We start from the raw sequence: 21,784 nt of genomic DNA on the forward strand, positions 1-21,784 counted from the left end.
AAACTGGGGTCCTCTGAGCTGCTAATCGAAGAGCGTGCTCACACGTTCCACAGTTCATTTATGTAGAATACAAGGCGGTAACGTGTCCATTGGATTTAGAATAGCGCACGTTATTTTGTAGTACATTAACATTAACTAATGATTGTTGCATTGATATTACAAAAAAGGAAATTTTTACACATTTGATAACGCGCGCTACACTATTTGTGTCTATTGATATCAGTGCGACCGAAAATGGCGGACTGATATCAACCCGCCGCTACCGGCTTCCGTAGGTCTCGCTTGGCTTCCTTTGTTTCTGTCGGCCGGTTGTCTGATGTAGTAGGCGTCAAGGCATTAGCAGTCTCATTTCCTCTAGAATTAGTCTTGTCACCTGTCATTTTGTTTGGTTTCTTGTTTGCGGCAGACTTCATCCGTGTGATTAAGTTTGTTGCAATAAGTACAAGCTTTTCCCCATGCTGGGCAGCTCTTCGGGAGATGTACTTGACCGCAATACTCACACTTGAATGGTCTTTTTGACTTCACGGCATGTGCTGTGAGACTGTCGGTTTTCTTTGTGAGAGGTGAGGTGGCAGACATGGAGGTGAGATAAGTGGTTGTCGCCTCCATGGATCTGCAGACGTCAACTGCTCGCTCCAAGCTTCGGTCCGCTTCGGTGAGAAGCTTCTCTCTCGTAGTGTCTGATGTAATAATGTTCATGACAATCTGATCTCTTATGATCTTTCGTTTCTCATTTTGATGGCACGAGCAAGATTCTACGAGCCGTAGGAGGTCAGTATAGAAAGTTTCAAATGACTCACCTTGTCGCTGTCTTCTTTGCAAGAACATGAAACGCTCATAAATTTCATTGGTTTTTGGTTTGAAGTACTTCGAAAATGCCGCAAGAACTTGGTCTAGTTCATCTGCTTTTCTATCGGCCCATGTGAAGGTCTGGTAAATAGCAATTGCTTCCTTACCCATCCATAGCAGTTAGAAGAGTTGCCACTTGATCCGCAGGGTCTTCCGTATCCTTGTTGGTTGCTTTCATGTAGAACTTGAATGCTCTCGCCATTGCGGCCATTCCTTGGCTGCGTCTAGTGCGCTCACGAAAGGCTGGGGAGGTTTGAGTCTATCGCCCATTTCCTGACACCACGTACTTGCCGAGCGTAGCGAGTCTTCTAATGCGGGTCGCACAACAGAAGTGGACGTAGTTCTATACGGGTCTCCATCGAGCTTCTGGTATGTGTGTGTGTGTGTGTGTGTGTGTGTGTGTGTGTGTGTGTGTGTGTGTGTGTGTGTGTGTGTGTGTGCGTGTGTGTGTGTGTGTGTGCGCGCGCGCGCGCGTGTGTGTGTGTGTGTGTGTGTGCGCGCGCGCGCGCGCGTGTGTGTGTGTGTGTGTGTGTGTGTGTGTGTGTGTGTGTGTGTGTGTGTGTGTGTGTGTGTGTGTGTGTGTGTGTGTGTACACAAATCTCATTTCTCCTCCCCACGACCACGTTTCATGATAGCACCTACTCTAAAAAAATCGTTTCCGTACCCGACTGCAGATGAGTCTAGGAACGATTCGTGCAAGTGACCAAACCACGAAGAAAACGCTTCATCAAGATCCATCGCCTCATCCTTTTATATTGTAGCTAGGGATTGTGTGTACTTGACAACCAAGAAACACCTTCAGGAGTTGAATGCCACCTACAGTCAACTATTCACACGTCCCGAACTACAGCATGATCAATCCTTTACTACACTGTGCTGCATCTAACAATGTTGATAGTCAATGTTTGCTGATATCAATTTCTATGTCAGTAAATACCATACCACTGTCGTTACAACGGAACTGAGTGCATACCTAGACTGTACATTTCAATTGTCTTGATCACGATCGCGAAACGACGACTACCTATACCAGGCCTATATACGTAATCTAGACTACTTGGAAGTTTGCATGTTTCAACAAATACGTATTGTCTAGTTAGGACTCGGCGTTTCAGTAGACTAATTGAAAGCTCCGTTGAAAGTGTTACTCACGAACGCGAGGCGCCTACGGATACCGTAGAACTAGTGTACTGACACTAAGATAGCCAGAGTCAATCTGATCTATTTTATACAGACCCGCGTAAGTCATCTCTCACATCCGGGAATCAACACTACTACATTACATTCTGGAGAGTAGCAAACGGAGACAGTGATAGTGTTGTTGTGTTAGCTAGTCACCTATAAGCCTACCTCAGGTGCGAAGTTGCAGAATTGCCTTTGCATTTTCATGGGGGAGGTCGTGTCCGATGAACGGGGTCGCAGAGAAGGATCACGTCTACCGTCCTAGCATAACCGTTTCAAGCCTTTGGGAGTCCCGCGTCTGAAATCACAGTCTCTACTAATTCTTCTTACTGTGGGCTTTAGCAAAGCTCACTCTTACTTCGTTTACTTCTTGCACAACTGTCCGATGATTGATGGTGTTCGATAACAGGGGCGTCGCTCTATCTAATAATCAAATTATGGGTCGTAGGGATCGAACTAAAAATTCTAGGTATTAAACCATGGCTCACCTTGGCCTGTATTGAGCTACGACTTCGAGTCTACAAGTAAACGGCTTTATACAAATTGTTGTCTAGAATCAAGTCGTTCTTGTACTGAGCATTCCAGTTAGACAGATCTTCGTCACGTGAGGTCTGATCCACAAGGCGTGATTATCGTGTTTTCGTTCTACTGATCAGACTCTGAAATGGTGTTGGTTAGCTTGGACTGTTGCAATCTTTCGTGCTGAAGTTTATTCAGACTGCTCAGCCGTTGCCAGAAAGTCAGCACTGCAGTCTAGACACGTACATACATCTCCACGGGTCAATGCAATTTGGTACCGTACTATAGCTAGAGTATACGGTAGCTTAGAAAATACTAGATATTTGGCTGTAAAATCCAACAAATTACGTAATCTGTTTTCAGAATCCTAGGAACATTGGCTTGTTTAGTCAGCTCCTCCCTCTTTCCGTATTACAGGAAAGGAGAGGAGTCACGAGTTCAACCTTATATGGATACAAAATTGTCGTTCCGTTTGTCGATACATAACAAGTGGGATGTTACAATATCCGACACAAGGGCGTAAAGAACGGACAGATAGACAACAGCAACTTGGTCACGACACTACGTCATCCGTGGGAGTGCCGTTGTCATATATAATTGCGAGGTTTGCAAGCCAGCTTGCAGTTGAATTGTGCATCAGTGTGGCATAGACGCGAAAAAGTGCTTTACTGAAGACCAACCATGTGGATCAAGACACAACGATTTGGAAACCTTCAAAAGAGTGTGATGACTATTGTGTGCCTTCTGGCACTGCTGGCAATGTCACAGGTCAAAGGCAACGAAAATGCTAAGTTATTGGTAAGTTATCTCAATTAGTTGACAGTATATTAACGTTACCAAAACTATCTACGTCTGTCAAACATCGATCTAGTTTAAAGTAAAGTCTAAGTCTAACGTTTGTGTGATTTAATTAAGAATAACTTGGCTCAAGCTATACAAGATTGTTCTGGAGAATCTGGACCATCTCGTGGACAGTCAGGTATTGCAAATAGCCAATTGTGACGTTGAGGACAGTCTCATTAACTATGACATTACTGCTGTAACAGAAGTTCGTGTCAGTGGCAGCAAAGCTTCATGCAGTGACAGCAATGCTGGTGTGTTAGTAATTATTGTATAAATAATTAATTAATTTAAGTAGTCTAAGCATTATTTAATTAATTAACGTATTGGCGGATCTATTCAATCTTGCATTTGTAGACCAGTAGGGTAATTTATAAAGAGTTTGAATAATAATAGATTATTGTATGACGTCATTATGGCGTCACTAAATTGTGACAGTTACGTCAAGAGTATCTACGTGTGTGTGTGTGTGTGTGTGTGTGTGTGTGTGTGTGTGTGTGTGTGTGTGTGTGTGTGTGTGTGTGTGTGTGTGTGTGTGTGTGTGTGTGTGTGTGGCCAAAATCGTTTACTCAAATTGCACGTTTGCACTCTAATCTAAACACTACTGCAATGTACACTAAATTTAGTTTAGTCCTAAAGCACACCCATTTTAGTTTAGTCCTACAACACACCACTTACACAACAATTATTGACAAAAAGTATAACTTCAGTCATCTGAGATGCCAACGTATGCATATCTACTATACCACCTATAGTGCTATAGTATACACAGAAACTCTTAATTGGTAGGCAAAGCTACTCATCACGATACCGCCGGGGATCCATCACTCTGACCTAACTCCCGAGTTTACGGGCCTGAAATTAGTTGTGTAACCAGCTAGCTATAGGTGAACTAAAGCGAGATTGATGTTGTTGCTCTACAAACTGCCCGTAGCTTTTACAGCTGCCTTGTCACAGCTAATTAGGTAGGGAAGAAGCTAGATATTAGCTACTGCATGCATGGCTATTACAGTGAGATTAGTCTTCCAAATGGTAACATACTGCACGTACTTACATCGTTTAGTATGCAATATGGCCAAGTGACGTGCATGGATAAATGTTTTAGACATACGTTAATTCTGTATTGACTAGATAAATAAAGTGCTATTACAGTTTTTAGGCATTTGCTTTCTTTGTAGGCTTAATGCGATTTGTATCAAGCAAGGGTTCACTACAATACTGTGATGGAACCGACTGGAGATCATTAGTGAGTGAAGACACCCAGCCTGGTGTTTCACCGACGTCATCAGGAAGATCATGTGCTGACATCAAGAAGCGTAATCCTGCAGCCAAAGACGGTGTGTACTGGGTCAATCCAGATCCTTCAGTCTACACCGAGCCATTTCAAGTATGTCAGCTTACAAGAATTAGTTTGTTTTAATAAAAATAAATTATTTGTACATCAATTGTTGTAGATCTATTGTGACATGACAACATCTGGTGGTGGTTGGAGCATGTGCTACACAACAGACTTTGCAATGAAGCTGAAATCCGAACACAGTTACAATCCTCGACTATCGTATGGTCGAACTGGATACCGAGCTGACTGTCGCTACATTCCAGTAAAGTTCATTACAAAATTGGCAATTTAGATATTGTTGTCATGTTTGTAATATTTCTATTTAGTTTAAGGAAGTTATTTATGTGAACCATGCAGCGCAGCAAGTTGCTTGGTTTACGAAGCGATCAGCAGGACACATTGTAACATCTCAGACCAACTATGATGTACCTGGTAATACATTTGGATTATGGACGGCACATGGTGTTGCTAGCAGATCATATGACTATCAAATGCTTATTTGTGACAAGAGTGACCGCAATGATTTCTATCCAGGATATTTCATCAGTGGATATACAAACTGCTATAAAAAGTGTAATGATTGGTGTGGTGACTACAGTTCTCCATACTTTCGCACAGACGGAGATTCCACAAAATCTAGTTATGATGGTGTAGCGTTCAATACAAATGGCGCTCGTTCACTGGGTCGCAAAGTCATGTCTGTCGGTTTGAGGCTCTAGTATGGAAACAATTAGCGTGCAAACTTTTGCGAATTAGTTAGTCGATTGCTCTAGAACTTGAAATCTGTACCGTGTTGAGTTGTTTTCTTGTTTAGCTGATTAGACAAATTAGTGCTGATTTTTGTAACGTTTTGGACACTACTCAATTGACACAAAGTTGCAGAAAAGCCAAGCGAGCCAAACGCCGGTAACGGAATTAATGATTAAAAAGACCGAACTCTAGCGATTTATAGTTTCCTCTACGCATGCTCACTAGACTTGTAATCTACTAATGTCTGTATAAATTAGTTAAACCTACATAGCTTCCCCGACTTCCAATGAGCTAGTAACTGAAGCGTTTGGGCAAATGCACATGGCAACCGGAACGTGTTATTCTCAGACTTGGCTGGAGTACGTATTTCCATGGCGAGGGTACTGTAGTATGGTACCAGTGTTGGAGAGGATGTTGGAGAGTTCGTATCTTCGGTTAGGGTTAGTGGATCAAAAGTAGAAGAAGCGTCCAGGTAAGCTGGTTTGAGGTGATCCAGGCCCGGATTCAGAAATTTTTGAAAGACTGAGAGGGAGTTGATTGGCTAGCATTCGTAAATAGAACATTAACTAGTTGTACGGTATTCGTAGGCGCCTCGCGTTTGTGAGTAACACGTCCAACGGAGTTTTCAGACCGTCTACTGAAACGTGGAGTCCTAGCTAGACAATACGTATCTGTTGAAACCCTAGCTGTCATGGAAGCAAACATGCAAACTTCCTAGTAGTCTAGATTACGTATATAGGCCTGGTATAGGTAGTCGTCGTTTTGCGATCGTGATCAAGACAATTGAAATGTACAGTCTAGATATGCACACAGTTCCGTTGTAACGACAGTAGTATAGTATTTACTGACATAGAAATTGATATCAGCAAACATTGACTATCAACATTGTTAGATGCAGCACAGTGTAGTAAAGGATTGATCATACTGTAGTACGGGACGTGTGAATAGTTGACTGTAGGTGGCATTCAACTCCTGAAGGTGTTTCTTGGTTGTCAAGTACACACAATCAATAGCTACAATACAAAAGGATGGGGCGACGGAACTTGATGAAGCATTTTCTTCGTGGTTTGGTCGCTTGCACGAATCGTTCTTAGACTCATCTGTAGTCGGACACGGAAACGATTTTCTAGGGTAGGTGCTATCATGAAACGTGGTCGTGGGGAGGAGAAATTTGAGATTTGTGTACAGACACACACACACACACACACACACACACACACACACACACACACACACACACACACACACACACACACACACACACACACACACCAAAAGCTCGATGGAGAGCCATATAGAACCACGCCCATTTCTGTTGTGCGACCCGAATTAGAATCCTCGCTACGCTCGGCAATTAATTAACTAGTCAACTATACGAATCAGCAGCATTGATCTGCATGACCGTTACGTACAGAAACAGTTCATAGTGCATTAGTGTGTACAGTCTTGATATAATCAGTCTAGAAGGTTAAAAAGCCCATCTGATCTGTGTTAGCAAAAGCAGAACCTATTGTGCAATCTGACCAGGTAACGCGCAAGGACTGCTTCGCAACCATCACATATACCAATTTTCTTACTATACGTCTGAGTGTGAGGCTATAAACACTTTCTTTCTTTCATGAATGGTGAACCACGCCTATTGGAAAAAAGGAGTTGTAACCCCCTAAAACCCCATCTGGATCCAGGACTGCGATCCAAAGAAACAACCTCACTATACCCGAGAGAGTGTATAGTGCTTGCCAAATCGTTTTGATGATCGAAAAAGGGCCGTGATGTGGTCGCTGTAGAGACTTGCGAAGACGAATGAACGCATGAAAAGCAGAAGACAAGTCAGTCTGGGAAAAAACTTGACGAGGTCTTTGTTGTTGAGTGGGTTGTGCACGGAGTCTTGACATCGTGTCCTTGAGTGGCCTAGCATATATAGCTTACTAGGAATGAGAAGGTGTGTGGGAACTATCACTGTAGTCATTCTGTTACCGACTTTTGGCTCGCTAGACTTTTAATCTACTAATGTTTGTATTGATTAGTTAACCCTACATGTTTAATAGGGCATAGGCAGAATTTATTGATATAGTTGTTTACCTGTTTGTTACTGTTTATCTTGTTTTTTACCATAGTTGACTTAAATCTTTACAAATCCATTACATAAGTATTACATAAAATGTGCTTGACTTGAATTAAGACTTACAGAAGCATGCGTCAAATAGATAGGATAAAGTAAAATGCAAGACTCATAATTATTGGCAACTGTACGATAGACGTGAGTTTACAGTAGCTCTAGACAGTGCATGCGCGCATAGTATCCTAGAATGTCCATGTCTTCATTAGAGCCTGTAAGCCTTTTATAAGCACGTCTAAGATTTAGTGCGTTTTCATTAAAGTTAATTAACCTGTTTCTAGGTAACAGCTTTCGCTAGACATGATTCAGAGGTAGTTTACTCAAGTGGTTTAATTATAGGTCTACGGGGTATTCGGTACCATGGTATCCTAGCGCACGGTACACGTGCCTTTGCACTGTTCTTTCTTCTGTGCGTGTATAATTGAATATGCAACGACAGTTGAAATTGAACTTGGCTCTACATACGGGACATGCGTTGCAAATGGTGGGTGCCCGTATAAATTGCCATGTGTACGTAATTATTTGTCAATTTTACTCCTGTGTGCGACGCAGATCGCAAACAATTTCAGACTAGACTGAACAATGGCAAACATGATCGAATTACACAGTTTTAGTGATAAACTCTTTCGTAAACGCGTTTGGCCTATCTCATTGGCTCTTAGTTCATTGTCTCTGGTTGCCATGGACAAGCAATCGCAAATACTGCTCCGTGATTGGCCCGAACTGTGCACTAGCGTTGATCAATGTCAAATCTAACGTTTGGTGGTTCCGAGGCAAGTGCGCGCGAATGACGTCAGACGTACGGGCTCTCGATGAACATGATGTGTTACGCTTTTGTTGCGTTCTTGTCGTATCTAGCTGTAGTATCATTTGCTCAGCAGCCGAAGATTGATTTGTTAAAGGCTGCTGGACTGACTGCCAGCACGAATTTACCAAGCAACAGTGGTGTCACCTTGTTAGTCGATGAAAAAGGAAACAGCGCTGGATACACTAGTCTCAATACACCGGCATTTCATTTGGAGGCTGGCCGGAGTCACAAGATAAGGTTTTCGTCTACCGCTGCCCAAGATATTGGTGCGTAAGTGACGTTGTTGCTGTAGTATGACGTCGATGTTTGCTGACGTCATGCCAGTGTGTCTTGAAACATTGTATCGATTCTAATGCTTTCTTCGCCATCTTACAGACTATACAGAAACTGTGGAATTAGAATGCCATTGACACTTATACAGTGTTAGGGAATGCTTTTGCTTGATATTGCAGTGCAATTTGTAAGACCTTTCCATTGGTGGATCCAGACTTTGACTAGAGGGGTGGGAAAAATCTGCTCAGAACTAATATGACGTCATTCCAAAAATGGCGTAGTAAATATGTAAGCCAGTTTTCCTTCATGATTGATTGTGTGCATGTGTTAGTCAATGGTCAGTGATGGGTGGAGCTATTGTGAGTTCAGGTCTGATATGGCATTTAAAAGTGAGCTTTTCTTACAGGCCAGGAGTCCTGAACAATTATCTTGTAAACACTGGAGCTTGGTTTGGCTTGTGTTGGGCCCAGGTGTTATAGCATCATGTAAATGAGGCTTATAAGCCATTGTAGAGGTTATGCTTATCACTTATCTACCAGATAAATTGTCATATGTTGTGTGGTGCATGTGAAGATTGTTTCAAAGTGGAACCGAGGCTAGGAAACTTGTCGATGTCCTAATTGATATCAATTATGTGCATAGGACAAGTAAATCTGAAAGCTTCTAACCTTGCAATGCTTTTTACAAAATACAAAATATTAGGAAATTTTTTGACAAAATCACTATTGTGATGCATGGAAATCTGACTTACTCGGTAAGATATTCAATTGATTTGGAAGAGTGACTCGTCTTACACATTTGAGATAACTTGGCAACAACATGACGGGGCACGTCATTTAACTTAAGATTAGTTGGGGTTACTGGAGAAGACACCAACTATTTCATCACATTGTTTGACTTGGCTTATTATTAGTCTTGTTATCAGACTCGTTGCCTTGCTCATGTCTGGCTCCCGCAGGTCACTTGCAAGCCTTTAAGTAGGTTGTTGTGTGTCGAAGTAGCTGTCTTTCATAGAGTATCGGTATGTACTAGCTTTATTGAATTGTAGGACTGCTACTCAGTTTGAGGAATTGCTTTATACGTTTGTGTCTGCATGCAACAGTTATCTCTGTTTAACTGCTGAACAAATTTTTGATACTTTGTTGTCGTATTTATGTGAATCAAGGATTGAGAATTTATTCCTTTATGTGTTGCACATGTAGCTTTGCAAATACACAGTCTGACTTTACATGCCATTGTTAAGAGTTAGCCGCATTCACCAAAGATGTAGTTTCAAGCATTGTTTATTCCTGTCATGCATAATGTCTTTATCATAGGTAGCAACTTGCAACTGAGTGCATCAAAGAAGTTTTTTTCGTTCTATACGATGCTCCGTCTTGACGTTATCAAGGCTCGAGATCCAGCGTTTTTACAGACTCAAACACTACTTGATTTAGAGGACAGTCAGAATTCACAGACTTATTTTAAGATTGGGTTGAAAATAAAAGCCAAACAGACACTCGCATGCTTGACATGTGTGCAGATCAATCTCGTTGTGAATTATAAAACGGGCGGTGGACCATCAAAGGAAGTGGTGTTACCTGAAGACTACAGTCAAGATCTGAATAATGGCCAGTGGCATAACTTGTTTGTTGGATTTGTTTATGGTGTTGCTGGATCAGATTCAACTGGAGGAAAAACAGAGGTAAGAAAGTATGTCACAGTAGGATTGATTACGTGTCGAGACGGTAACATAGCTACATATATTTATACTAAAATCTTTCTATTTGTTTAGTTGTATTAGAGTGTGAGTGTTGATGATGATGTGAGACATTTTGTGTGTTTGTTTGTTGTTGCTTTTCATTATTGTTTGTTTGACTGTTTGTGCATTCTTTGTATCACATTGTTACAATGTATTTATCATGATGCTCTTAACTTTTATTAGGTGAATAGTTACTACACCAAATTATAGGTCAATTGCTCTGAGGCAATAATGAGACATTAGGTACTTGTCACTGTGACTTCTTCTTCTTCTTGCTGCTACACTGCTGTAGTGTTGACATTATATGTAGGCTTTTTTGGTTTTGATGGTCCTGCCACACAAACTGAAGTATTTAACTGCAAATACTAGTAGTTTGTTAGCAAAGTTTGCATTTTAAAATAGTGCTAATAGTCACAAAGAGTGACTAATGTGTTGGAAAGGGTACAATACTGTCAGAACTTTTGACATGTGTTTGCTAGTAGGGAATGTACTTGTAGCGCATGTGCTGGTCACTTGTGGTATGTGTTTAGATATCTTGTAGAAGAGTAGTTATGTGTAATGTTGTTATTGTACAGCTGTTTGTGTATGGGCTGTCTGTTTTAATACCGCTGACTGATAAGTCAGATATTTCTCAAACAAGACATTGAAATATTTCTCAAATAGTAAATACTAATTACAATGTGTATGTGTACTCTTATTGTTTCTTAGTGGTGTCATTACTAATTGATGTATTTAGATCTTTCCCAAAATTGACTGTGTGTCAAAGACGCAACAGTCAATTGCTGATGATACTATTGGTCAGCCAACCAATGCGGAGGTCATACTGGGAGGAGAAGGCGATAAGGCATTTATAGGATCCATTCAAGATTTGTACTTTGTTGAGGCAGCCTACCTATCTGTTGAAGTAGAAGCACTAGCAAAGTACTGTCGTGAAAATTCTTGTGGCGTTGACTGTAAAGATTCTGTCGCTCCTTTTGAGGCTCGACTCAGTTCTTTGCGGGCCAGTAATGATAAGTTAGCCAATGACATAACATCGTGTGAAGCAAAGCCAACTGTTGGTCCTATGAGTACTGTAACACAGAGATGCATTCCAGAGACAGAGTCGAAGACAGGCGGATCATGTAAACAATGCAGATGTGATGATGACGGCCAGAAGAAATGCTATATTTACAGCTGCTAATAATGGAACTCTATTGAACATGGTATGGTGGGTTTTGTCGTTCGTGTTTTATTAAGTCAAGGTGTAGGTAGGAAATGTTTGAATGCTAGTTAGATAATGAGACTGATCTAGTGATCTTGTCTCTGGTTAGATTAGCTTCTGATGCTGTTGCAACTTTTGGTCTGCAATATGGTGAAGTGATTTGAAAACTGATATAAATTTGTTGTTGTCGTCTTGTTCTAATTGTGTTTCGATGCCAGCTTTATGTGTCTTCGTATATGTGTGCCAATGTAGTGCCCATTACACCTACGGTGTGTTCAATTGGGTCTTTCCCAGATTAGAAAGGCGAGTTAGGGTGTTTGATTGAGGTACTTTTTCTTTTCGGAAAGCTTAAACTAAAAAGGCTTTCCGTACAGAAGAAAGTTGGAAAGTAGCAATATGAAGATTTAAAATCCTTGGAAGAAACTGCAATATTGTAAATGGAAATGGGAAGTTTGTGTACAAACTGCAGTCCAGAGGACCCACTAGAGCTCCTAACCGGTAGTGAAGTACAGATGGCTGAGTCCAAAAAGTTCGTCAGGAGGGCTATCTTTGGGGTGATTTTGCATTGCTTTCACTCGTTATGCGAACCTGTCTGTCAACGTCATCGAACAGTAACTAGACTAGTAGTGCTATTGCAACTAAACAACAGCTGCTTGCATTGCTATTTGCATGCACAATGCATGTCACTTTTCCTGTTTCAGACAACTTGCTATTCAACTTGTGTTGACTTTCTGTTCTTTCTCGTCTTTTTCTCTATTTTAATCTCCAATTGAATACACTGTTAGTTGTGCACCTTTAGTCATGGTCAGATACTTCAATATATGTCTTCATGGTGTAGTGGCTAGTTCATCAGACACTAGAGTCTTGGGGATGAGTTCATGCCCCACTCAAATTAATCAAAAATGTGTGGGATTGAGTAAGCATGCTATTGCATTACTTTAGTTAATAGAAAGTTGCTGAAACAATATTTGACAGCTCATGACGTAGAAGTACCAGTAGTAAGAGGTTCTCTTCTTACTGGGTGACTTAGGCAATGCAATGGCATGCTTACTTCAGATACATTATCTGTCATTTGGGAAACATGTAGTGTCTATTTAGAATATATGCAAGATAATAATTTTTATTATAGATAATTAGTGCTTTTTATTTGCTTCATGACTGTGGTTTGGATATAGATAAATGATGACACTTTGCACATTTCATTTACGTATTAATTTTAAGTTTGTTTCACTTTGTACCGAATCTGTTCTCAAAGATGATATCACGAATTGATCTTTCTCTGGCTGTTGGTCTCCATGGCTTGTATTCTGCAGTCTTGGCTCTGCTGTATAACTTTACCTTTCCAATGCTTGCAACTGTTTTGCCATCTAGGGTTGCACTAATTGGTGCACTCTTTGTTCTGTTGTGTTTATTCGGCAGCACAAACATATTAACCTGTTCAACGCTGCCTGTTCTGTCCACATACCATTCTCGATGTTGTTGAGCCAGCTAAAACAGAACATTTTGTATTAATTAATGAGTTCCAACAAGTGTAGTTACCGTATTTCTTTGATTAATTAATTGCCTAGTCAAGAGGGGAATTGATCAAGAGGGAATTATTTGAGAGAGGCAATTATTGTGAGAGGGAGAGAGAATTACTGGTTTGTAGGTTGTGAAATACTGGGAAGTAAAGAACTTTTATAACAATTGTGAGTCACTAATGCATTAAGGGTCACTATCAGAGTCAATACGAGGATGCTCATGATCTTCATTGTGTTCGTTTGCTTTGATATTTGAGCAGCAGCTACCCTGTCTTACTTGTTAGCTTTGCAAAATACTTCTTGTCATCCTCTTCCATTCTAAGACCGACATCCATTTTGGCATTGAGATGCCACGACACTTGAACGACTTCTTTAACCACGTAATCTCATGCTGTGGAAGTACTGGGAGGGAGATTATGCAGAAGAAGGAATTATATTTCCATGGAGACTGGATGTTGGGGGACTATACAAATGATAAAATTATTCAGAGAAATATGGTATATTGCTTGTGATACAAATATTACATTTTTGTATGTGTGTACCTGGCATGCCAAAGGCGAGACCTAGCTACTTGTGCGGAGGGAAAGTGTCTTTGGTAGGGTACAGTACTTGTGAACAGTGTACATTCAAGAAGTGAACAGGCCTATGTCATCTCAAGCAGCAGCACTTGCAGTAATTGCAGTTCTAGTTAGATTCGCCATGATCATAGGACTACGTAGTGATCAAAATTGGTCTACCTAACTACCTGTGAAGTGGGGCTCCGCAATGAATTATTGTGTGTAGAATGTTGCAGTTGAGTGCACATGTGCATGTGATGTGTGCAACTACCACATGCCAAGTTATTTCATGTCACTCTGGTTTACAGTCTTTAGCAACCTAAACACGCGCGCGTGCGCACACACACACACACACTCACACACACACACACACACACACACACACACACACACACACACCTGTTCCTAGAAACATGTTACCGTAACTTAACTTAATAAACAATAATTTTATTAATGTTTTACACCTAATTTGCATACCTTGTCAAACTCCAGTATTGTGTCTTTTCGTGCGCCTTCATTTGTCAAGTGATATTTAGGTAAAGACAGCCATCTCTCTCTAGACCTATCTCTTGTTCCAACTATCAATCTAGGATCTCTGTAGATGACAGGAAACGGTGTAATCTTGTCACCTCCTTTTCCAGGAGCTTGACGTGACGTATTCAACTGCTTGTGACGGTAGTCTAGCATGCATCTTGCTGTAGTGTTGCCAAATGTCTCTCCATATCCGTACTTGGCATGTGGAACGTACCCTTTGTATCTTGATATAGAATCGCAGATAGAGAGAGATGAGGAGACGCCGCATACAATGTCATAAACTAGAACTAGCGTTGCTTCTCATGACAAGTTTGTTTCTTACCCTGGAGTGCGACCGAGAGGAAGATAACTGTGGAGGTATGTTGTCCTCTCGCTCAGTTCTGTTGCCATGTTGCCGCCTCGCCACGCCTAGTCGTGTGACCCGTCACGTGTTGTGCAACTACCTACTAATTGACCACATCGACTGTACACTGTAGTACTGATGTAAAATGGAATAAAAACTTGGTTGCAAGCATAACATCTGTTGCATGCCTATAGACAGGCAATATTGTAATAATCGCTATTAGTATTACAGTTAACACAATCTAAAAATGAAATGGTTACAGCTTAATATAATATTTCGGACTATGTGTTTCATAATTGGCATAAACAGAGCGTAAACATCAACGCAAACGAACATAAAATATACGGGAGTTTGAGTAAGTCTAGGCACATACGGGACTTAGTAATATGCAGGCAGTCGGTTTTTGAGAGTTATATACACTTTAGCTTTGTTAACTTAGCTGCCACTACATGGTAACTGGTGTTAACATCCTCTACAATCCAGGCGATATCGTGTTACCACGTACCGCGTCTCTACACCCACACGTTATTGCGCACGCGCAAAATTGTGGCCAACGCGGTGACGTCATAACCTCAGAGTGTTCAATGAAGTGCGTTTCTTGTATTCTCCTGCTGTGTCTCTCCACGTTGACGGCCGGACAGACGGTCAACCTGTTGAAGAGCATTGGTTTATCACAGAAAACCATCAGCGGCATCACAGTCGCAAGCGAGAGCGACTCCTACAGACAATCCGGTGTCTCGTCACCGGCCTACAGCTTCGACGGTGTCGATAAAACGTTGGCTGTGTCGTCAAGCGACGCTACAACAATCCTAGCGGGTGTCGGTCAGACCGAGTACTCGGTGGCGACTCTGATTCGTCGTACAAAGAGACTGACGTCGGGCCAGAGCGGATCTATTGTTCTCTTTTCGATCAAGTCGCCCAGCGGTTTGGAGACTCGCTTAGAAATTCGAATGGTGTACGAATTGAGGAAGAACGATCGGTCGTGCCCGGCCAGTTGTCATGATCTTCGTATTGAAGTGGAGCGGTCTGGTAGTGTGACGACGTTTGTTGACAATGACTTGTTCAATGATCTGACGGATGTGAGTGTATGGAGATATTTGGTGGTTGTGTTTCGCGTGCAGGCCGCTGGTGCCGACATTGGACGGAGCAATGCCGAGGTGAGAAGTGATGTGAAGTGTTGTGAAGTTTGTAGATGACTCTTTTTTCAAGAATTAATGTTTTTGAAAACCAAGTGCTTGAGTTTAAATGTACATGTACTAGATAATGATGGCATGATCATACTTGTGAATGTCATCATGTGAGAGACCATCCCAATAGCCTTTAGTTTAATTGCTTTTTGGTCGGTCGGTCAGTCTAGTTTGGTCAGTTAGTCAGTCTAGTTTGGTCAGTCGGTTGGTCAGTCTAGTTTGGTCGGTTGGTCGGTCAGTCTGTCGGTCAGTCAGTCAGTCGGTCAGTCTATTTTGGTCGGTTGGTTGTTCGGTCAGTTGGTCAGTCTATTTTGGTTGGTCGGTCGGTCAATCTGGTTTTGTTGCTTGGCTGGTCAGTCAAGTTTGGTCGGGTGGTCGGTCAGTCTAATTTGGTCGGTTGGTATAGTTTGGTCGATCGGTCAGTCTAGTTTGTTCGGTCAGTAGGTCAGTCAGTCTAATTTGGTCGGTCGGTCAGTCTATTTTGGTCGGTCAGTCTAGTTTGGTCGGTTGGTCAGTCTAGTTTGGTCAGTTGGTCAGTCTAGTTTGGTCAGTTGGTCAGTCTAGTTTGGTCAGTTGGTCAGTCTAGTTTGGTCGGTTGGTCAGTCTAGTTTGGTCAGTTGGTCAGTCTAGTTTGGTCAGTTGGTCAGTCTATTTTGGTCGGTCGGTCAATCTAGTTTAGTCGGTCGGTTGGTCAGTTGGTCAGTCGGTCAGTCACGTTTGGTCGGATGGTCGGTCGGTCAGTCACGTTTGGTCGGATGGTCGGTCAGTTGGTCAGTCTAATTTGGTCGGTTGGTCTAGTTTGGTCGGTCGGTCGGTCCAGCTGGTGTTGGTTATTGCTACTTGAAGTTAATGAAGATGATGTTTTAATAGGAAATTCTGTTGTATTATATTATGAAAACTGTTGCTAATGTGGGTTAGCGTACAACCTGTACATATATCCATTCCCATTGAGACATAGCGTTATATCCTAGAAATCTTATTAGACAGTTTTATGATGCAAGAATGAGCTGATTGTATCGTAATTTAACGTATTTATACATATTTCAGATTATGCCTTTATTTTTGGTAAATCGACTTTTCTCGCATCACTGGAACACCCATGTGCCATATATGGACTATTATGGTGTAGGGTTACCAACAAACTGACAAGCATTATTGGGGTTTAAGAGACTACTCTAGTCTCTTGCATAGCCCCTCTTAACGCACTCATGAAGAGCGGACTGCTCCTACACATTTACAATAAACCATATAAATGTTTGGGATGTCAATACTGCATTACATTAATATTAACTAACACCTGGAAAATCAACACCTGTTGTACCTTTTTACCAGCCATCTTAGTTCACAGTTGTTGGCAATTGGAAGTCACACTCGAGCATCATGTGACAGACGAGGCTTCTATGAAGGCAAATAAAGTTCTAGACTGGACACAGACTGTCAGTGGATTGCTACCGAAAGTAGTGCACTTGTGAGTAAATGGAAGTTGTTGGAGAAAAATATTTACAACCATGTATCACATATTTAAACTGACACACCCATTTTTGCAGTGCCTTAGTTACCTTATGCTTAGTTACATGTAGCCTTGTCCTCAGACTCAGTGAGCTTGGCAGTGTCCGGTTCCTGTATGAAAGTGTCATACGGGAAGCGGACACTGCCAGGCTCATGTGAGTCTGGGGACGAGGGTAGTTACATGTATGATATCGGCGTTACTGTTTTAGTTGCTTTCTTATGTGTGTGTTCAACTGTCGTTCATCTGACGTAAGCAAATTTTTTTTATAGATTGTTGTGTATCTCGACTGTACATCTAGAAGGCAAGCCATTACATTGATGCCGCCGCTAGCTTCCGACAGTGTTGTAACCATCTGTGGGTCGGGTGTGAACAAGTGTGATAATATAATCTTGCAAGATTTCCAGTTTCGTGACAGAGGATACTCGTACAGCGACTCGAAAATCTACTGTCCAGCGACTCGATGCAACACGGACTGTGTGGAAGACAGAACGCTAATCCGCAAAGAGATCGAGCAGGACGAGACGAAGCAAGCTACGTTGGCGGTCAAACTGGTCGAGTGCGAAGATCGTTATCCACCCGAGTATTGTGTAACTGCGACAGGAGATCGTATAGACGTTGGGCAACAATACGACGAGAGCTCCTCGATGAGATGCACTTGTCGGTCTCATCTCAACCTCGAGTGTATACCCAGTACGATTTGTAAAGATGGCGGCAATACATATTTTCCAGGAGATGAGTTTGCCAAGTCGGGAGACAAATGTCGGATATGTACTTGTCAGTCGGATGGCACTGCTCCATGTAAGACGGTATCTACTTGTCCTAATCCTGATTGTTCAATGCATAAGGATAATCCTAAAGTGATTACTCCTGCCGGCAGCTGTTGTTCCGTGTGCGAGGCCGACTACTGCAAACACGGTACCGTGTACAAGACGAAGGGATTGGACTGCACTGAATATCCAACGTGTGACAATGTCAACGGTGTCGGCTGTACTACCAAAACTAAACCGGGCTGTGTTTGTAAGAAAGGCCGAGTGTTCGACGACACGGGTGTTTGTATTAGGAAACGCCGGTGTCCGTGTAAAGTCCGAGACAATGGTGGCATCGTGACGAGCACATTGAATTTTGGATTTTCTGACGTGATAAATGGTCGTTTGTGTGTGTGCGAGACACCACCGACTGTTACTTGTTATCGTGGAGGCTTTTCCTAAGCAGTGTGTACAAGTGTTGTGGCATAAAAGGTGCATTTTTGCTCTCGACTGAGTCCTAGCAAGTCGCTTAGTGTTAGGGATTGAAACAATGGTTCTAGTACATAGTGATAGAGGTGAGTGCCATTTGTTGCTATCAATGATTCACAGAGTATCAATTAGTAGTTTAATTAAATGAGTTTTGCCACTGGAACTACATATTGTCTGATCACGTGATTGCTTAAATTAGATTAGACCAATAGACTTCTGGTGTAGAAATAACATAATTTGGCTGAACTGTTGGCTTGGAGTTCAGCAGTGGGCGGACGCCCTGATTGACATTGCCAGTTGGCAAGACTTGAAGTTTATGGAGACCTTTATCCCCGGAAGTGTCTGATGACGGAGAGGGTCTGGCTACGCGAGACCATGGTGCGGACCAGAGCCGTATAGATAGACTTCCAAGTTGCGAACGACATAGCGGGCACGTTCCTGCTCTGATTCCTACTAGACTTGCATAGCAGCCGAAGTTTATCTGCAGTAGACATACACTACAATATCGAATCTTGACTTCGTGGTTCAAAAAAAGCGTAAAACCATGCATGTCGTTTGATCTCCTGAATTCTATCCATTCGTCTCTACCGCCTGTATATGCACATCGTCTAAGAGTAACTAGGTACACTACCGCGTCAGACTCATCTAAACTACAGCTAGCTGCCCTCTAGCTAGTACTACAGTAGTAGCTAGAACTCAACGGCCACTATTACAGCGATTTCTATTGGAAGTTTAACATGAGTGTACTAGACGCAAGTTGCTTTATAGATTTCTAAACATCGAGCATGTACGTGTGCGTTACGACAAACACTAGCTAGATAACAAAAGTCATAGATCTGCGACCATGCATACATTACACCACAACACTATACTAGTAAGTCCGTGTATACTGTCGTTATATCTCATGTAAAGCAAAACAAGAAAGGAAAGTAGCGGCGGCGGCGATTCCCTTAGAACCAGTCGATGATATCGTTGACTGGTTCGTAACTACACGGAGTGCAATGAGAGCCAATCCACCATGCGTGCACTTGCAACCATTACCACGGCTGATGCTACTTTTACAACTGTTAGTTATTGCTCTTTCCCAGTGACTTAGGTTAATTAATTATAGTACAGCGTGTAATTAACTTTTGACGATGTAGACGAGGAGGTTCTCACTAGAGAGAGAGATTTGATGACGTCAATAAAGGCGAGTACTTTGTCGCGTTTGTTGCCCTTGGTAAATGCTTTCCTCAGTTTCTAGAGTGCCATCTTCAGGACTCTGGAGATTCGGTAATCCCCTTGGCGGTTTTTCGTAACAACATGACTGTACCAACTCTAACTATCAATGATCTATTAACATGCAGCTAGTCTAAGAGCCCTAGCGTCGCTAACTTCCATGACGTCGGTTCGCTGCTGCTGCAGCAGCAGAGACGTCGGAAGCAAAGCATATGGCCCGTCCTAACGCGCGCTAAGTAAGCGTCTAGCTAGCAGTACTTTGCATTCACGAGTTCTTCTAACTAGGAAGAATTTTGTCATCTTTGAAAACAGGACATACCGAGCCGTATGCATAGATAAGTACATTCCATACGATGTGGTACATAATTACTTTCACGTCTATGGCATGCATGGCTAATTGTTTATGTGGTGAGCTTTTACTTTCGAATCTTGAGTAGGTACTCTGGTACTGTACCTACTTATGAAAGTAAACACTTATAAATGCAAGTAAACACCTAGACGTCTAAATGCGAGCATGCATGTTGTTTGAGAGCGAATAGCTAAAGCTCCTTTGAGTCATGCATGAATACCTATACACGACTATCTATTGGTATAAAGTTAGCGTTACTCTAGTTAGGCACATGCACGTATACCAAAGTATACCTCATGCATTGTGTCACATCACTTGCCCTACGAGAGGTCAAGTAGACCTATATGTAGTCAAGTGGCCTCTATAGAGGCCACTTGACTACAGCTAGGGACCAGCTTCTAGAGACGCAGATTACTCAAATTCAGTCTACAGATCGAGATAACATCATGTACTCATGCACAGTAGTGCGTCTAGGCCAGCTACTTTGTCAAGAGCTAGCTGTATATTTTTCAAACATCAAGCGCGTTTGCAGAACGAACAGAACAATTAACAGCATTCTACAAGCTGTCTAGATAGAACTAGACTATTACAACACTGCAAATAATAGTTGCATGCTGTCGCGGCTGCGACCTTCTCAGCAACATGCAGTTCACAGTTTGCGGACATCCTGGACTAGATCGTATCCGTCGCTGACGAGCAATACTATCTTTGCTCCGACAGCCAATCCACCACTTCCAAAAATTACAACACTCATTGCTGCCAGTTTGGCAACTGTAGTCGCTTTCTCCAAAACGCTCATGTTGGAGAACAACGCTCTGATAATTATCAAAAGAAGGTCCTCAGTTATGAGAGCTTTGATCAAGTTAACAATGGCTTCTACTTTGTCACATTTGCTGCCCGCTGTAAATGCTTTCTTGAGTTGACTTACTGCCATCTTCAAGACTTTGGATTTTCGGACTGTTCCAGTAATCTGGTTGGCCGCTTTCGTAGCCAATGCCTTGTTGACTTTGATTGCAATGCCAACAAGGTCGCAGACCAGCATTACAATCTTGACGATGATAATAGCTATCTTGAGAGTCCTATTATTGTCTTGCTCTTCGTTTTGCATTGTGGTGGATGACCTGTTTATCCTAGTAAAGGTAGAACGGCGACGAGATAGTTGACTCAATGAATTGAACTAGTACTCAACTACACGGGTAGTAGGGTCTAGTATAGGGACTGTCGCACCCTCAGACGCTCCAGTGGTAACCGCCCACCATGCAAATAACTTTCGATAAGAAGAAACTACGCAGACAATACATGCAAGATTCAATTTAATACGTAGACTAGTTAGCCTTTTGATAGCTAAGTTTTGTCCGAATCAAAGCAGGAACGTGCTCGCGACATTCATGCAGGCGTTCTGAGCTAGAATGACCGAAGAGAGGTGTAGGGGCGCGCCTGTGCAACGACTTAAGCGGTTTATTTTTAAATTTAATTGCTACGCTAGACAAGGAACGTGCTCGAGGTGCAAGATCTTGGTTAACAACGGTTAGGTAGTGTGCTAGGTAGGTAAACGTGCTATTTTGTAGGCGTGATAGATAGGGATTTATGCGATTAGAATGGCTTGGGTGTGCCGTCAGTCAGTTTCGTTTCGTACAGTAACGTGTGAGTTACAGGAATTGGGGGCTTTCCGCGTAATTGGAAAATTGGGACAAAGGTCAACACGCCGGA

The 21,784-nt window shown here is 42.1% G+C and overlaps 4 protein-coding genes across 4 annotated transcripts; 3 read left to right on the forward strand and 1 right to left on the reverse strand.

Annotated features, from left to right (window-relative positions):
- Positions 1-678: 678 nt before the first annotated feature.
- LOC134183190 (uncharacterized) lies at positions 679-5,605 on the forward strand. The gene is made up of 7 exons (XM_062650672.1): positions 679-771; positions 2,914-3,348; positions 3,466-3,529; positions 3,597-3,644; positions 4,569-4,777; positions 4,845-4,991; positions 5,056-5,605. The coding sequence occupies exons 2-7, from the start codon at positions 3,232-3,234 to the stop codon at positions 5,446-5,448; spliced, it is 978 nt and encodes a 325-aa protein (XP_062506656.1). The 5' UTR covers positions 679-771; positions 2,914-3,231; the 3' UTR covers positions 5,449-5,605.
- A 2,796-nt stretch (positions 5,606-8,401) lies between these two features.
- LOC134183584 (uncharacterized) lies at positions 8,402-11,822 on the forward strand. Its single transcript, XM_062651167.1, has 3 exons — positions 8,402-8,672; positions 9,996-10,363; positions 11,157-11,822. Exons 1-3 carry the CDS (start codon positions 8,411-8,413, stop codon positions 11,598-11,600), a joined length of 1,074 nt encoding a protein of 357 aa, XP_062507151.1. The 5' UTR covers positions 8,402-8,410; the 3' UTR covers positions 11,601-11,822.
- An 886-nt stretch (positions 11,823-12,708) lies between these two features.
- LOC134183550 (ciliary microtubule inner protein 2C-like) lies at positions 12,709-14,628 on the reverse strand. The gene is made up of 3 exons (XM_062651129.1): positions 14,555-14,628; positions 14,176-14,455; positions 12,709-13,109 (listed from the first exon to the last, which is right to left on the reverse strand). Exons 1-3 carry the CDS (start codon positions 14,620-14,622, stop codon positions 12,849-12,851), a joined length of 609 nt encoding a protein of 202 aa, XP_062507113.1. The 5' UTR covers positions 14,623-14,628; the 3' UTR covers positions 12,709-12,848.
- A 511-nt stretch (positions 14,629-15,139) lies between these two features.
- LOC134183710 (uncharacterized) lies at positions 15,140-18,670 on the forward strand. Its single transcript, XM_062651302.1, has 2 exons — positions 15,140-15,732; positions 17,542-18,670. Exons 1-2 carry the CDS (start codon positions 15,160-15,162, stop codon positions 18,478-18,480), a joined length of 1,512 nt encoding a protein of 503 aa, XP_062507286.1. The 5' UTR covers positions 15,140-15,159; the 3' UTR covers positions 18,481-18,670.
- Positions 18,671-21,784: the final 3,114 nt, after the last annotated feature.

This window comes from Corticium candelabrum, chromosome 8 (assembly GCF_963422355.1).
Source record: "Corticium candelabrum chromosome 8, ooCorCand1.1, whole genome shotgun sequence".
Classification (NCBI taxonomy): Eukaryota; Metazoa; Porifera; class Homoscleromorpha; order Homosclerophorida; family Plakinidae; genus Corticium; species Corticium candelabrum.

What these genes read in the sequence shown, in the direction of transcription:
- LOC134183190 (XM_062650672.1), top strand. Translation starts at nt 3,232, where the DNA reads ATGTGGATCAAGACACAACGATTTGGAAACCTTCAAAAGAGTGTGATG. An exon ending in ACGAAAATGCTAAGTTATTG is followed by an intron (nt 3,349 to 3,465) that starts GTAAGTTATCTC and finishes GATTTAATTAAG; the next exon opens with AATAACTTGGCTCAAGCTAT. An exon ending in ATGCAGTGACAGCAATGCTG is followed by an intron (nt 3,645 to 4,568) that starts GTGTGTTAGTAA and finishes CTTTCTTTGTAG; the next exon opens with GCTTAATGCGATTTGTATCA.
- LOC134183584 (XM_062651167.1), top strand. Translation starts at nt 8,411, where the DNA reads ATGAACATGATGTGTTACGCTTTTGTTGCGTTCTTGTCGTATCTAGCT. An exon ending in TACCGCTGCCCAAGATATTG is followed by an intron (nt 8,673 to 9,995) that starts GTGCGTAAGTGA and finishes TCTTTATCATAG; the next exon opens with GTAGCAACTTGCAACTGAGT. An exon ending in CAACTGGAGGAAAAACAGAG is followed by an intron (nt 10,364 to 11,156) that starts GTAAGAAAGTAT and finishes TGATGTATTTAG; the next exon opens with ATCTTTCCCAAAATTGACTG.
- LOC134183550 (XM_062651129.1), bottom strand. Translation starts at nt 14,622, where the DNA reads ATGGCAACAGAACTGAGCGAGAGGACAACATACCTCCACAGTTATCTT. An exon ending in CCTCTCGGTCGCACTCCAGG is followed by an intron (nt 14,456 to 14,554) that starts GTAAGAAACAAA and finishes TTCTATATCAAG; the next exon opens with ATACAAAGGGTACGTTCCAC. An exon ending in CAATACTGGAGTTTGACAAG is followed by an intron (nt 13,110 to 14,175) that starts GTATGCAAATTA and finishes GTTCTGTTTTAG; the next exon opens with CTGGCTCAACAACATCGAGA.
- LOC134183710 (XM_062651302.1), top strand. Translation starts at nt 15,160, where the DNA reads ATGAAGTGCGTTTCTTGTATTCTCCTGCTGTGTCTCTCCACGTTGACG. An exon ending in TTGGACGGAGCAATGCCGAG is followed by an intron (nt 15,733 to 17,541) that starts GTGAGAAGTGAT and finishes TTTTTTTTATAG; the next exon opens with ATTGTTGTGTATCTCGACTG.